The sequence below is a fragment of the Aptenodytes forsteri genome, unplaced genomic scaffold (genome assembly GCF_000699145.1).
Source record: "Aptenodytes forsteri isolate BGI_AS27 unplaced genomic scaffold, ASM69914v1 Scaffold22, whole genome shotgun sequence".
Taxonomy (NCBI): Eukaryota; Metazoa; Chordata; class Aves; order Sphenisciformes; family Spheniscidae; genus Aptenodytes; species Aptenodytes forsteri.
The window spans coordinates 324,643-341,951 of record NW_008795688.1 but is presented as its reverse complement, the minus strand read 5'-3'; the positions used below and the strand labels follow the sequence as shown (position 1 = coordinate 341,951).

Genomic DNA, 17,309 nt, shown 5'->3' with positions numbered 1-17,309 from the left:
TCTTTGAGGGGAAAAAATTAAGGTAATTCTCAAATTGTATTCCTCAAGAAGTTCCACCTGCATGCACTTTCTCTCAACAGGTATACGTCTACGTACTGTCCTGTCACGCAAACAATGACTACTCTCTACCAAATGCTGAACCAACCTGGATCATTAGGCACTGTTACTCCTGAGGCAAAGCATGAGCAAATCTCCAAGTGTCTACATAATATTGAGATAAGAAATTCTTTAATGTAGCTACAAAATTGGTTTAACTATGTTAGAAAATACACTAAATAACACCCCTTGCAGTTTCACATGTCTGGACACAGCTAGCTATTTACTAGAATAGTGACTGCATGAAGGTAACTGCAGTCCTTTCAGGGGAAACAGATCATAGAATCATAGCATGGTTTGGGTTGGAAAGGACCTTAAAGATCATCTATTTCCAACCCCCCTGCCGTGGGCAGGGATACCTTCCACTAGATCAGGTTGCTCAAAACCTCATCCGACCTGACCTTGAACCAGGTTGGATGGTTCCAGGGAGGGGGCATCCACAACTTCTCTGGGCAATCTGTTCCAGTGTCTCACCACCCTCACAGTAAAGAACTTCTTCCTGATATCTAATCTAAATCTACCCTCTTTCAGTTTAAAACCATTATCCCTTGTCCTGTCACTAGACTCCCTGATAAAAAGAGTCCCTCCCCATCTTTCCTGTAGGCCCCCTTTAAGCACTGGAAGGCTGCTATAAGGTCTCCCTGGAGCCTTCTCTTCTCCAGGCTAAACATCCCCAATAGTTTCTTTCATCTTCCTTTGCTGTCCTGTGTACCTGAAGAAACCCTTCTTGTTATTTTTCACATCCCTAGCCAAGTTCAGCTCCAGCTCCACCTTGGCTTTCCTGATCCCCTCTGTGCACTCTTGGGCCACATCCTTATAATCTCCCCAGGATGTGTATTCCCTGCCTCCACTGCCTGTGCATTTTGGTTTTGTGTTTTAGTTTGGCTAAGAGGTCTTGACTTAGCCAAGCTGGCCTCCTGCCTCCCCTGCCCAACTTCTTGTGTGTCAGGATTGAGAGCTCTTGTGCACTAAGAAAAATGTCTTTAAATATCTCCCAGCTCTCATTCACTCCTTTATCTCTGAGAGCAGTTTCCCAAGGGATCCCACGTACTAGCACCCTAAACAGCCAAAAGTTTGCCTTTCTGAGGTTTAGGGTCCTGACTCTACTTTTTACCCATCCTGTACCCCTCAAGATTGAGAATTCCACCAGGGCATGATCTTTGCAGCCCAGGCTACCTCCAATCTTGACCCCTCCGATAAGTTCTTTCGCATTAGTGAACAACATGTCCAGCAGTGCCTCTCCTCTAGTCGGGCTCTCCATTACCTGTACTAGGAAGATTGGTATTTCCTAAAGATCTGGACAGGTGAAGACAATGAAACCGCCTCAACCCCAGATTTAAGTTGCACACTTTCATGCCTAGGGCAAAAAAATACCATGTGTAAATATGGTATATAAATTAGGATTCAGTTGTCTATTGAGTCCAGAAGGATCAAAAGCTTAAGGTCATCTTGCAGGTGAAGTAATAACAAAATTGAAGGCAAGAGAGTTTAAAAGGTTTTCCAAGGTAAGTATGAATGGATCGAACATAGTTCACTAAGTTAGAACTAAACAAAGGAAAGGTTTTCCAAGGTAAGTATGAATGGATCAGACATTCACTAAGTTAGAACTAAACAAAGGCAGGCATCTGGAAAAAGTGCATAGAGAGTCTTTGAAGAGGAAGAACTGAAATCAAACCCAAAGGCTTGAAATAGCACCAATCTTACACCTAAGAATGCCCTTGAGAGCAGCACTTCTGGCTGCCAAGAAGAAAAGGGGGCTGGATCCAGAGACCTGGTAAGGTGTCATTCAAATACTATTACCTGAGCGGTGATCTGGCCCCCTACTCTAAAGGCCATGGAAGGTAAAAATCCAGGAAACTTTATCAACTAGAGGCAGGGGGAGATAGGTGAAGATGCTAACCAGACAGACCTTCATCAAGCAGTGGGAGAGACTTATCTCCAGGACGTACATAAAGACAATTACGGTCAAGGCAGTAGAAGACAGGAGAATGACAAGCACACCACGACTGTCCACTCATCTAAGTGCACAAGTCAAGGGATGCCTTCTTTCTCACTAGCTAGCTTGAACCACTCCTAGAAAAGAAAAAGTATTCTGAGGACTTTCAGCTCTACTAAAGATCAGGGTCAATCAGGTGATCCAGGTCCTGAGATAACAAGTTTGGGATGAGATGTTGTCTCAAGCTTTTTATGAACTGCCAAAGGAGTTTCTGAAGCCACGTCTGGTGCGGTTAAGACACACTCTTCCCACTTTATTTATTCCTGCCTTAGTCCCAAGACCTGTAAAACCAGTGGCATGGAAGGGAAACACACACAGTTTACCTCTTCACCACAGAATCAGCAATGCAATAGAAGTCCTGGACACTAGCCCACTCTTGGATCAAAACATAAGACCTCCTTTTAGCCTGCTACACAAAAGAGTTTGCCATGGCCTTGTCCCATTCATGAAGAGGATTTAACATTCCAGCCAGCCAGATGTCAAGTACTGAGTTTATAATACAAACCTGACAAAAGAACACAGCTCTCCCATGAAGCCCATGGGAGAAACCATGTTAGGGACGGTACTGCAGCAGGCAGCTGTCTTTATAGTCTATTTGTTCAAAAGATACATGCAGGGGAATACAAATGGTTTTGATGGCACTTCTCTCTGAATTGGACACAGAGCTGAAAAGCAGCCTAAGACAAACCTATTTCAAGAGAAAACTGTTTATTAACCTGAACAGCAGTCTGGTAACCCCTACTATCCTTTTTTACAGTCAGCATCTAAATGGTGCTGATGGTTAGACAGTGTTAGCAAGGTCTCCTGGGCTATGGTGGAACTTTGGTGTTCAACTTCAAGATGACAGAAACACCTTGGATCCTAGCATCTATCACATCATGTGTCTTCATATTCTCAGGAGGCAAGACCTAGATTGAATGTTCTTTGGTCTTGTACATCCAGTTTGGAGATATGATGCCTTACCCTTCATAATTCTGAGGCCACTTAGTGAGGAAATTTGTATTTCCTTGTAAACCATGTTCAGTGACATTGATCTTTTTAACCTTGTTTTTCTTTATGCTGCTGTGTATGTACTTCAGTAAGAAACACAAGTTAAAGCAGTAAGACAGCCAATAGAGCCTGGAATGCGTTGCTCAGAAACTCAGCTTTATTAAGACACTGCCAAACTTCAGTTAAGCCTTTAACACTGGTACAACCAAGACACTGAATTAAAGGTAGCAAAAACTTGTCCAGTGCCATGGTACTAATAGTTTCAATACTCAGTTTTGTGATATGATTCCAGGGCAGTGTTGAAATCCTTCGGAGATATATTGTTCAGTGCTTCTTAGCACCAACTTCTGAAATTTTACATGGAGTAGTAGATTTGTCACCAAACGTTTTACTTGTCCAACAGAAAAGATGTCCTCACGGCGATCTCTGAGGGTCTTAATATTACAACTGCACTCAGAGCAGTCCCCAGTAGCTCCAGACTTCAGTACTGGATATGGTCACATTCTCCTGAGGTCTGACTGTAAGGATGTGTGTCCATTCCCCATCCCTCACCATCTGGAAGCAAGCTCCTCTCTGCAGATGGATGTACAGCAAGCAGCTTATCAACTCCCTAGCCAAGATGTGGAACCTATCACAAGATCCAGATATTTCATGCTGAAGTGTGCTGTACCGGATATAAAACAGGGTTCAATTGTCTATTCAGCACAGAAGGATCAAAAGCTTACGGTAACCTTACAGATGAGGTAGTAACAAAATTGAAGGCAAGAGAGCTTAAAGGTTTTCCAATTTGCAAATGAACAGATCAGACATTCACTAAATCCCGTAGCACTGCCATTCCAACCTTTGTGGTCTCGGCTGACCATGTAAAGTCCAAGGTTCATGCATAGGCACAAAAAATGAAGCTACTTCAAAAAAAATTCACCTGGGGCAAGCACATACTGTCGAAGCATCCACAAACACACAAGAACAAAGCATTTCTTTTTGCTCTGGGATCCCATCCCTGCTTTGAGGGCTGTTTTGTACATTGCACGTGAAGTAGTCATCACATGAAGACAGAAGTCCTATTAAGAGCAGGAACCACAGACCTAGACAAGCCTGTGTTAACTGGATCAACTTTTATCTTAGCTGCAGAACCGTATTTGCTTCTGTGTCCTTAGGCCCCATGAATCTTGTATTCATGGTATCCATAGCTCAAAAAAGCGCGGCTTGAAAGGATCCACCTTCAGTTTTGTACAGAGTCTGATAGTTAAGGTACTTTTGTGGGAAGCAGGAGATGAAGATTTGAATCCTTTCATGTCAAGAAGGAAACTGAACCCAGGTCTCCTTCCAGCAATTAATCTAACCATCGAGCTATTTCAGGAAGCAGGCATCCTCACAAACTATGGCCTCAATGCAGCTGGTATGCACTGGCACACACTATGGTCAACTGATCACATAACCAAATCAGAGGCATGCAAGCTACCGTATCTTCCCTCTCTCCCTCAGATAATTGAATATGTTAAGTTATACCCAAGACTGCTAACTGCAAGCAGTTTCAGAATGGAGCCAAGGTGTGGTTTCACAACACAGATGAACCATCCTAACCCCCAGGCTGCTACCAACAGGGACAGTTCCTCTCCTGCGTGTTCATACCTCCTGCTCCAGGCCAGTACTCCTCTGAGCCCACAGAACGCAGACCCAGAGAACTAAACTGCTGAAATGCATCATTTTGTGGCAAGGTCGGTTTTCTGCCAGCTTCGCTCCCTGAACTAGCTTATGTTGGCTGCCAACCCCCAAGGCTAGCGCAAGAGGCTGCAGAAACACAGAGCCTATGTGGGAGAGGAAAGGAAACTGGATCACCCCTTTTAAGAGCAGCCCAAAGATAGATCAGCTCAGTAGTGTCATAAGCCTGAAAGCACATTCGTACTCTTCTGACTACCCCACCATTACATTTCCAGATCCCAGAGAAATTTAAGCTGAAGCTAGAAGTTTGCTCCTGAGTAGGGCAAATTCAGGTGCACACAGAGAAAGCAAAAGGAAAGCTTAGTGTCAACTTGTTCAGAGTTTACCCGTTTGAAGCAGATCCAAAGCTAAGCTGTTGCTCAGCAGGGTTTCTAGACCAATTTTTGATTCATGTTCCCCTCGGGCGCTACACATTGAGTAGTTACAGCACAGCATTTCAGACAGATGTACACTTTTTAAAGCTTTTTGTTACTGATTCAGATCTCTTGACTGACATTTTTAAACTACATTTCTTAAATGGCACATGCCTATAAAACTTTCAATAAGGTGAATTACAGTATTAAAAGAATATATCCCCACATTAAATATCACTTCATGCTATGTCTTTAACCATTAGTCACTGCCTGTTAAGATTAAAGACCAAGTTTTGACTACTACAGCTGTATCAAAGACCCCTTTCACAATACAGATTTCCAAAAATGCTCAAATGAAAGGTGTTGACTTACGTGCAGAGAATTGATTGGTCCTCGCGGTCTGCAAAATAAGAACAAACATGGTTATAGTTTTTTGTTTATACTGTCCTGTAATTTGCAAGACAGTTTCTTTTAAATGAACATTTAAAAAAATTCAGATTTTCAGCTTAACAATTCTAAGGATACTCTCAAGCAATTTTAATAATATCCTTTACACCTCCAGTTCACACACACACACCCCCTCAAACAACACCTTAGACATTTCTGAATAAGAACAAACATGGTTATAGTTTTTTGTTTATACTGTCCTGTAATTTGCAAGACAGTTTCTTTTAAATGAACATTTAAAAAAATTCAGATTTTCAGCTTAACAATTCTAAGGATACTCTCAAGCAATTTTAATAATATCCTTTACACCTCCAGTTCACACACACACACCCCCTCAAACAACACCTTAGACATTTCTGAAAGTTCTGCCATTATATATAATAAAGCCAAAATTTTGGTTAAATTTAATCATAATCCACAGTAATCTTTTTAACCATATTTTCAGACAAAGCTGGCCCAATGTTTTTTATTCTGTATGCTGCACCCTTTCCCAGATTAATCAAATTATTTAAAATCTTAAGTATTGCACAAGAAAAAAAAGTTTCAAGTATACAATACTAACGACCAGACACTTAGAAATAGCACTAACATCTCCAGCAAACATCTCTACAGCTTTTTTTTTTTCTTTTTTAAATGAACATGCAAGCCTAAAGTGATTAAATAATTTAGATTATTCATTAAAGACTTGTCAAAAGGACATCCAGGGAAATTCTGAACAGAGCCAAACTCCACAATATGGTGTGGCTCAGCACTTTTGTGACACCCACTGTCGTGCTCACGACCTTTGAAAAGAATGCCTGAAGGTCAGTTACACTCTGCAAGAGGTATTTCATAATTACAGGATCTTTATAGAATATATTTCAACACCATACACTCTATATTAAAAATTATATAATCAAAACATTCAAATATACCTGCAAAAAAGTAAAACGTTTCAGTTAAAGGTGTTCTCCACCCTGTTTGAGCCAAGGTTTTCAATGAGTTCAACATCTTTTTCATAAATCTGCATCACAAAGATCTTGCTTTTACACTTCAGCTGTTTGTCACTAGCTCCAAAAGGACACAATCGCCTCCTGCAAGCTCAGAACTTCAAACAGGTTTTCTGTTCTGATTGGTAACTTGTAACGGATTACATTATAATAAATAAAATCAAGCTTTATTTTGTTCAAGTGTATAGCTCAGGACCACACATTAGACACCCTGCCACTCTCTGCATACATCCCTTCTCCTTGAACACGAGGCTCTGATGGACCACAGAAAAGGAGCAATTGGTATGTGATGATCGTTATTCCTTCTAGGACACAGAGTTCAATACTAGCAGGATGAACAGACAGCTTCAGTTGCTACAAGGCAGCTTCCCCACATGCTTAATAGGTTTGTGACAGATCTATGTCCATATATACAACCTCAATACATTTATGACCATTTCTGGTAAGCAGAATAATGTAAACAACATTTCACATGGTTTCTAAATGGGTCCAGAAAAACTATTGTTAACTTGAGTTGCAAATTATTGCTGAGTTTTGCAGACTGTATGAAACCGGTCATCCTACCTATGTAACGAGCTGAGCTCATAGCGCTGTTGGATAACAATTAGTATTGAAGCAGAATTTCAACTTTAGCTAGGTAGCATGTGGGGAAAAAAAAAAAAAATCCAGCAGTGAGCTGTGTTTCCCCCTGTTCATCACTGCCTGATGAACAACCCAGGTACAAAACCAGTTTGTGTTCAACCACATCAGCTCCTTGAGCAGCCTTGCAGCACAGCAGCAGAAATACAAGTTTCAGCACAGACAGGCAGGACTGCCGATTGGGGCAGAGACAGACGCCTGGATTTAGATCAGCACAGGCTGCCAGGGAGCCCGGTGACCGGGGTATACAGCCAAAATAAAGACAGGCTGCTGCTGAAGGGGCAATCGTGCCCTGTCCCCTTCCTCCAACTATGCCAGCACTCATGTCAGCGTAGCACAGGCAAGGGGTGAGCAGCACTCTGAGGTGCTTTCTGACCGAAAAATGTTAAATACATGCAAACAGTTATACTTTGAACCCCTTGCACTAGCTTGTTGAAAAATGGAAAGAAATACCAGTGATCCTCTTACCCATTGCACAGACAAACTGCATTGGGTTGCACTTCACCAGGAGCACAAGTCAAATGCTGCACCCCTGTGACTATCTGTGTCCTGCAAGCAGATGTTAGCTCCAAAAATCCTACCTATAGGGTAACAAACAGAGCAGAATGATTGTAGTAAGAGAGCAGAAGAATATTAGTTTAGAGTATTAAAAGTGGGAAAGAAAATAAGATTCAAGAAGTTGGTGATACTCCTGAAAAGACTGCAGGGATGGTACCAGATCATCTCCTACATCTGCATGATGTATAGCAACTCCTGTACAGGCACACCAAAAAAAGGAAGGGGGAAGCCTCTGACTGCAAGAAATAAAAGCTGAGAGTAGACAAAAGCAGTGGGAGTATGACAACAGAAACGTTAAGAGAACACTCTAAAAAAGTTTATATTCTTCTGGTTTTGATATATGGCAGCTGGTCTTGCAAGTCCTATCAGAAATAACTAACTTCTTGGTATCAGCAGAAGACAAACCCCAGAACAGCAGTCGGATGTACTGTATGCCCAGCTGTCAGCATAAACTAGAAAAAAGTGCAACTTTCTGACCCTGACCTCTTTCCAGGGGTAGTTAACAGTGACTCATGCACCTCACAGGCAACACCATACGCCAGCAAAAAAAAAAAAAAAAAAATATCAAGATAACATAGGACAGTACAAATCATTTGCTCTTCTAGAAGAATGCCAAGTTGGTACCATGAGTAGAGTGGAAAGTTAATATTCCCTAGCTTTAATATTTATTGAGACATTTTCTAAAGTGACAACTTGATTTCCCCCTTTCTCACTTCCCAAGAAACACTTCTCTCTAATTTTGTCACTGTAGCTAGGCCACTTCGTCAAAAAATACAGTCTCCTCTAAACCACAGCTCTTCAGTTTATCACTTCTTAAAAATTTAACACAGGTAACATTTGCCTTGAAATTGAAAGTAGTTTATTTGAAGGCAATATGCATTTGTCAATGCTTCTATCATGACATATTTTACCTGTCGGTTTACCACGCAAAGCTAGCGTTCCACAACATGCAGGACACTGTATAAATGAATTTTCTTACCCAATTCGTCCCACAGAAAGTCTACAAGTCCAGCCAGTTCTGTATTTTGCCATTGCCAGAAGCTCCAGCAAGTGCAACAGAGCTTTTTTATTTTTTATGTCCAGGAGCCTGAACTGACACAGACCTTACAAAGAAGTTATCAGGTACTCAAGTATGTTATTCCAAATCCATTTTTCTGTGTCCATCTGGACTTTGAACCTCACAAACTATGAAAGTAGAAGACAACAGCAAGCTTCACATTTTGCCTTCTGATCACTTACTTATGCTAATGGCCAGTTCCAGCATCTAGCACTCAACAGTAACAAAAAATTACAGCTTGAAGGCTCAGAATGCTGCTTTATGCATCGTCAAATGCCAGATGCCTTTTGTCCCAAGAAAAAGAGCTCATCTCTCCAGACTCATTCTGAAAAAGATTCTGACAAAATGACTAACATGGAAGAGTTATTTATGGTTGGTTTGTTTTGATTTTCTCCTCCCCCAAATAACACAATTTATCTGCAGTCTTGATTTCAAAGCAGCTGGTCCCCTTCCTAAAGGCTCCTTAGAGCACTAACTACATATCTGCTAGCCTGTCTTTTGAAAGACTTGAGCCATTATCTGTCGCTTTTGCCAGATTTGTTATCTGGGGCAGGGAAGAAGCACTAAACTTCTCATCGTTGGACATACATCTCAATAATATTTTCAAAAAACTGTTGTGATTCTCTGTGACCCAGTGTTAACCTGAAGGGCAGCAGGCAGCCCACAAGACAGATTTTTTTTTTTATGACAGAGAACATGCCTAAGTCTTAAAAATAATCTGCCATCCTTTGCAAAAGTTTTAATAGCAATTTTTTATTAAAGCCACAGAGTTTTGAGATTGTTGTTCATGGAAACCTAAAAATATTTGGAAAACACTTAAGTTTCTACATAAGTCTTGTGATTCTCAAGAACAGACCAAAAACATCTCTCTCTAGCAAAGTCTTCATGAGATAACGTCACTCTAACATCAGACAAAGAGATTTGTAGGAATATATAAAGACTAGACCAATTCAACAAATCCCTTGGGATTTATAAGCAAATTGCAGCAGTAAAAAGCAGAACAAGTTAGCAGATAGTTCTCATCTCCAACCTTTAGAGCAACTGAAATAGGAAATACAAATAAGTTACTCTTATGAAAAGCATTAGTAAATTTGACATTAGTTGCCTCTGTTACTCCATACAAAGGGTGAGAAAGTGTATTAGTCTGGAATGGTTGGTACTCTAGACAAAGTCACAACAGGTTCATTACATTTTGAGCGCAAAAGTAGACAATTTAGGGGTGAAAAAGCACCTATAAGACAACTTAAATAACACAACTTTTGCTATCAGCATTAATATCTTTCAGGTTACTCCCGTATAACCCAATACAGTTTCATTATAAGGCTGAGCCAAACTAACAACTTCCAGTCTCTTAGGGAAAGGTGTATCGCATTTCTGCCATACCAACAGCACAGTTTGTCCTCTGAGCAGACTCTGGTTCTTGGCTGATCAAAGGTTAAAGCAACTCAGCTCACTAATCAAAGATACTCAGTAAGTCAATTTAACTGAGTCAGATGAATATAAGCATGAGGACAAGTATGTGGTAGGAGGGGATGAAATAAGAGGACCAAGCTCTTAATTCAAGCCACGTCATAAGACCAACCCTTTGGTTTTAAACCAATACAAAAGTCCCATTGGAATCTATCACTTCACTTTAGAGATACACAGCTTGAATTTAAATATATCCCAACGTCTTCAAACTACATGGAAGACCACATGGAAGACCATAACATTCAAGTTGCACAGAGAAGGGTTACTACAATATTCCTAATTTAAAAACAAAGTTCCAAAATTATGCAGAGTCTATGAATAAAAACAAAATATGATTTTCTGCTTATGAAATAAGCTTTCTATAGACTAGTATGTCCTTTTGAATGGAAGAATTTGGAAGCACAAAAGCAGTATAACCTGACACTAGCCTGAGGCTGAAGCTCCCCCACTGCTGTAATTCAGCTTGAGCTGCCATTGATGTCCCTGCTTCCCCTGCCCAGTTTCACCATCCCATTCCTCCCTTTGAACCAGCAGCCGATCATGCAGATGCACGCGATGCTAGTTCAAGTAGTTGATGGAACTAACAAAATTTAGTTTCCAACCAGATCAGCTCCCTGATCCAGTTTATAACACAGCCACAGGAACATTGGAATTCGCATATGGAAAGTGAGAGAACCACCTCTTGTACCAGCTACCCACGCTCTGGTCGCCCTAAAGCTACCGCCAAAGCATACTCCCCGGCTCGGGTGAGCTGCAAACTGTTCCCAACCAGGTAGCTGCTGCCAGCAGAAAGTGCCACCTCCTCCATCCCCAGCATACATTCACGCTGCCTCCCTTGAGCCAGCACTGGTAGTCACCTTCACCTACCATGAGCTGATCAGGGAGTCACACTAGCAGAAAACTAATCCTATCAAAATATATAAAAGGGGGGGGGGAGCAGCCAGCAAAAAGGAGATAGAGCAACGAATAACCAGAGTGGGTCTTATTCTTTTGGCAGTGGCTAATGGTTAGATCAGCTTACACTGTATCAAGCTATATATTTAGCATCTGGAAGTATCAGACATCGAAGCATTTCTTACACTCTTGCTCTCCTCCTCCTTTTGCTTCCACCCAAAGGAAGACTGACTCTCACACCTCAAGGCAAGAATCAGCTGGTGTGTTTAACAGCTACTACCGTAGAGCTGAAAGACGTCTTACTGATGCAAGAAGCAGCAGCCACATTAGGGAAACCCCGTCATACAACACTGAGCAGTAGAAATGCTTTGAAGAGAGTCCAAGGAGAATTACCAGAATACAAGAAGGACAAGAAGAATTACAGCTCTGAAAGCCATTTTCCCCTGCACTCTCTTAAACCTACTTTGCTCTCGTCTCCCCAGAGGAACATGCTCTGGCGACAGCAATTGGCAGCTCCTCAAACCTGTTGCTTGGCTGCAAGAGTTTCCATGTTTTCTTGTTTGAAAATCCAGTAAGAACAGATCCTGATGTTTACCTTACTATGTATATATGATAAAATGCATTGTTTTGACTGTCAGGATACAAAACATTTTACTCCACATCCCTTCTCTCACCAAACTATGGAAGGATTTCCCCCCCGCCCCCCCCCAGCTAACAGACTAGACCTAACAAAACCCCTGTTAACTGTGGGGAAGGTTCCAGATATACATTAAACACATTTGTTGGGTAATTGGTTCAGGCAGGATGTTCTGAAAAGTTGTAGCTCAAAGCTATAGAGTCTGCCTACAAAAGAATTACTGTATTTTAACAAAGCAGCTTTTCTTAAAAGCATGACTTAGTTCTGCTTTGGTCATTCTATAGTCATTCATAAATTGATACAAGATAATCAAACAGAAAAGGAAGAATCTGTCTTCAAGTTTCCTACCAAAACTCAAAGGCAGTAGCATTGCAAGCACAGAAATTTTATCACAGAACAGAGCTTACAAGTAAACGGATGCCCACCCTCTGCATCTGCCTTTGCTCCAACTGCCCTTTACTATACTGACATTTGAAGTATTGCAAATGCCCAAATCTGCCTTCATCCCTCACGATTTGACTCGGAATAAATGGAAGAAGCCATTTGGAGCTACCCCACATAGTGAATTGCCCAACAAGAAAGCCATTTTTTGAGCTTAACACAAATACACAAGTCTATGAAAACAATTCCACAGATGTATTACCTGCTTTCAGATTTAACGTATCTCCGATAACTTTGACAGCAACTACAATTCTTGTTAGACACAGTAACTTTCATACAAACATTGACTGTCTCGCAATCCCACCACCCTTCCTATAAGCATCTTCCCTTTTGCATCCAGCCTTTATTTAGGTAAGAACATGAAATAAGTGCGCCAAGATAAAAAGCTTAATTCTAGAAAAGCAGTGAAAATGGATGTATGCGAGTATTAACCTGCTTTCCTGACTCAGGTTGAAGAAAAAGCTATGGGCTACTACACATCCAGCCATCAACCAGCAGGAAATTATGGAGAGGGAAATGGTTCTTATTTGCAGGTACATTAAGGGTTGTCCTTCCTAAAACCCAAGCGCAAGACTTGCAGATCATTCATTTTGACATAGCCTTTCCTTTTATTTTTCCATAGCACGGAATACCTATTCAGCAGTAATAAAATGCCAGCCTCATTTCTGTAGCTGGCATAACCAAAAAAGTTGATGCTTTTGTTGGGGTGGAAGAGGGCAACTTCTTTAGTATTTCTCAAATGGGAGAAATTGTCGTCCTTCCAAAAACAGGCAGTGGTGTAGGGGGAATGGAGGGTTCTTGTTTATTTTTAGACAATATTTAATACTCAGGTGCCATAGCCCATAAAACAAGAAAAGCTTGGCTCCCTGGTTGATAGCCTTGTTTGTTGTGGATGTCAGGCTTGGAAGATCTGTGTATAGTTGCCCTCTACTGTAGGTGAACAGGCTCGAATATCAATCTATTCAAGGACATTTAAAAATTGAATTCCTGACAAGTTTTGTGAAAATGGGTCACCGCTTGGAGGAAAGAGACCTTCCCATCAGCACAGATTTTGCTGCTGCCACAGCATTCACAGGATTGGGTCATAAACGCTACATAGCGTTACAAAGCACGCAGGTAGTCTGACAATCTGCCATTCTTCAATTCCAAGCTCTGAATAACTTTTTTTTTTTTCTTCTTTTCTTTAAACCAGGTCCTACTGGACTGATAAGCACAGAAAGAGATCTGGTTACAGAAATGAAACATGTCTTTATATTTTGTGTTTCTCTTTAAAATGTTGCCTAGCTACTCCATAAACTATCATCAAACACTTAACACTATGAAGTGACTTGCAACAAACATCTCTAACAAGCCTAACAGGAAGACTGACAGGCACAAGTTTATTTGCTGAGTATCTACCTTACTGCAGACCAAATATACCCTGACACACTTATGCTCACCATGAGATTTCTGCAATAGCACTGTTTATCCTACATTTCACCTCTGCCTTTAGTTGTGCAATCATCTTTGCTATGTACAGCTTAGTCATTCACTCTTCAACATACACTCTGCAACTTCACAAAAAGACAAGGGCAGTTTACAGGAATACAGTCAGTATTTTGCCAGCAGTAACCCATTAAACATTCAACTGAACTTTTCAGAAAGCATGCAATTTGCTAACACTATAAAACTGACATTTCAAGTTATAATACCTAAATTTAATCAAGCCAGTACTGACTATTCAAGGAAGCTGAACCTACACATGCCCAAAGCATCTGATGTGATACATCCACCAGTGCTAAAGGAGCTGGACAATATCATTGTCAGGTTACTCTCTTTGGGAGGTTTCAGGTGACTAAAAGGATGGAGCCATCACAGCTATCTTCAAGAAAGGCAAGTAGGATCATTGCACTATCCTTCTAAAAGCTGGAAGGAACCCCTGGAGGTCAGAAATGATCAAGAACACTGGCACTCTTTAGGGGAAAACCATCTCTCTTGATGTACCTTGAAACTGCATGTGTCTTTTTCTTCTTGCCTTGTCATCATCAGCTTATTCATCTGTTGGTCGTTTTTTACATCCAAGTCTTCTTTCTTTGAAACTGTCAAGCAATGAACTTGCAGAAAATTCTCATTCTTTGTCCCAAAATGTGTAACACTGTAATTTATACTAGAAGTAAGATCAAATTTAGGTGCACTCCACTCCTCCTGGGTATCCAGTGGGTTTAAGATTTAGAATAATATTTATCAGTTTTGCTTCATCAGTGCTCACTTTTTCCATGAAACACTGAAAGTCCCCGATGCTGGCTCAGACACCAGTCCATGAAGAATTACATCAAAACTCTCCCTCCAGCCCAATGCCATCCACTTCAAAGACAAATAAAACAGTGCTGTTTTTAAATCAATTACCAATTCCCAACTTTGTCTGTTTACTTAGTATTTCCCATATAGCATGATACAAGACACAGACAGCCAGCGTCTACTACGTTTCCTCTACCTAGAAACCATCCTATCTGAGAAACCTGTCAGGTTGTACTGCCACAAACCACTTTTGACAGACCAGTATTTCACTCTTGCCTCTTTCATGTACTTTGTCGAATTACCCCAAGATATCTCCAAGTCTTTAGTGAAGGGCTGAGAAAGCACCTCTTCACTGTGGGGTAGAGGCATTGATGTAGACACTCTATAGGTTTTCCTGCTATTCGTGAAGTTAAATAACAAAAGCTTTTAAAAAAAAAAAGTGGTTCTATCCCTTACTCTAAAAGATGTGAGATTTGAGCTAAATTATAACAGCCATACTTCAGCAGTCAGTCAGCAAGCAAAACTAAGTACGTTAATTATTACCAAATGAAGCATAGCGGAGGTCAGTCAAACCCCAGTCACGGTTTACCCTGCAACTTGTTTATGGTGAATCACAGCACTGAATACAAGTATTTCTTGCATGTTTACAGCAGACTTCATGACCACGCTCATTCGCTTGCTCACCCCAGATAGCTCAAGCTGCTGCACGAGTGCTCCGGTGCAGTCATAGAGCAAGTGGCTAACCTAACACAGCATCATCAAACCCTGGAAGAACAAGCCAAGCTACACATTGAAGCTAATTTAGAAGTCACGAGTTAGATATTTGCAACATTAGCTTGAAATTACCCAAATTCCTAAAGAAAAAATTGTGACATTTGTTTTCAGAGTTGCTAGCCAGGGCTGAATCAGCATAAAAGGAGAAAACAAATAGCTGTTAGACTACACCCTGCCCACTTAATGAAACTGTGGGTAGCTCCTCCATTACATACCAGATAAAAAAAAAAAATTCAAATTCTAAGTCATCATTAAGTTTGAAGAAGCTCAAACACAGTTTATGTTTTCACTGGCAGTCCTTCGCTACCTTTATTAACTATCATTAAGAGAAGCTTTAGTAAGTCTAACTTAGACATTAAAACAGAGTTGCTACATTTGCAAGCAGAAGTTAATAGGTAACACATTCCTTCCCTAATAAATTCATTCAAACAGGTATGGATTTATAACAAGACTTGCAAACACCCCTAATCTATTATGTAATACCAAGTTTATTTAGCCTTTTGAAATGGGTGACTGCTGTAGTTTAGGAGATGAGCAGAGAATACGAGTCAGCCTTCAGTTTGGAGCAAGACCAGAGAAAACTGCACAGTCTCAAGGGCTGATCCACGCTGTGAGCAAAAGCCGAGATGTACAAACAGCCGATACATGAAGAGGGAAACTACTTCGACTGTGAGAGTGCTCCCAACACACCTCACCATCGAGCCAGTGGGGCCAGCTAGAACAACTTATGACTGAGTTACCGTCAAAGCCAATGACTGGTTCCTACCCAAGTGTTTAATGCAACTTAGCTGAAGGGCAGTAACAATCCATAAGGCAGCAACTTCTTAAACTGCTCCAGCTAGAGCTGCAAGGACTTGCTTGTTTATGCTTATTGTTCTTCAAATGACACAGATGAGCAGTTCTCAGCCTTCCTGATTTGTGGCTCCCAAAGAGCTTTCCCAGTAGAAACGAGCAGCTCCTAAATCTTCTACACACACCGCCTCTATGCTTACTTTTCAGTTTTTATTTGCATGTTGCTTAGAATTAACCTAAGATTAGTAGTAGTTGGCAAGCCACAGGCTGGAAAAAGGTTTTAGACTGTAGAGTATTCAGCATAGCAGTGGTTTCTACTCTCCATCAACCCTGCTGAAGTTGTTCCATTTCCCATGTAGTACCATTTTGCCTAGACAAAGATTACATTATCAAGCAAAACAATGATTCAAGGAGGTCCTTTAACTAATATCTGCCATTTAAGCTCACTCATTTAACTTTTGCTCTTCTCCTTCCCAAACAAATAAGCAAGAACAAACCACTTAACAAAACTGGCTGTGAACTGACTTTCACTCTAGTGGGCTCTTCCTAAGCTGTTTCATTATGCCTGAACTCCACAAGTTTGGAAAGATGGCAAGTATGATAACAGTACATAGCTAGTCTTTCTAACTTCAACACAACATGGTCAGTGGTTTGGCTTTTTGTTCTCAGTCACACATAGGACAGGACACAGATCACCTATAGCACATCACCCCATCCCCAGTAAGGTCAGCCACACTATACACACCAGTGATTTTAACACATTGCCTAGCAATAGCTAGACTAAAAAGTTGTAGGCATTTTTCTGATGGATATTTTCTGAGACCCATAACAAGCCTTTTGACGAGTAGTTTATCTGAAAATATTTTAAGTCCCAGATTTGCTGTATAGACTTCTTATACCTCTGTTCTTCAGCAGTGGAGTCAAGTTATTACTTTTTCCAACCACTGAACACCATAAGAAGTTCTAAAACACTTTCCCAAGAGAACATGTAAAAGCCACTGTCACAGTCTCATGAGACATTTCAGGAGACAAAAAGCTCATGAGCTTCCACCACTTTACATGCCAAACCATTGGGGCTACCTTGTGAGTGCGGAAAGGTACAGCACAACCAACTTCGTATGCTGAGCAATGTTCAAGATAAACATTTGTCTACAATTAAGATTTGGGGCAGGAGGGG

At 40.9% G+C, this 17,309-nt stretch overlaps 1 protein-coding gene across 1 annotated transcript in view; it reads right to left on the bottom strand.

Moving 5' to 3' along the window:
- The window catches only part of MYH10 (myosin heavy chain 10), a 103,986-nt gene that overhangs the window by 61,914 nt on the left and 24,763 nt on the right, over nt 1–17,309 (bottom strand). Inside the window, exon 3 of the mRNA XM_009282795.1 lies at nt 5,530–5,557. Coding sequence (XP_009281070.1) covers nt 5,530–5,557 — 28 coding nt within the window. The remainder of the gene's footprint in view (nt 1–5,529; nt 5,558–17,309) is intronic.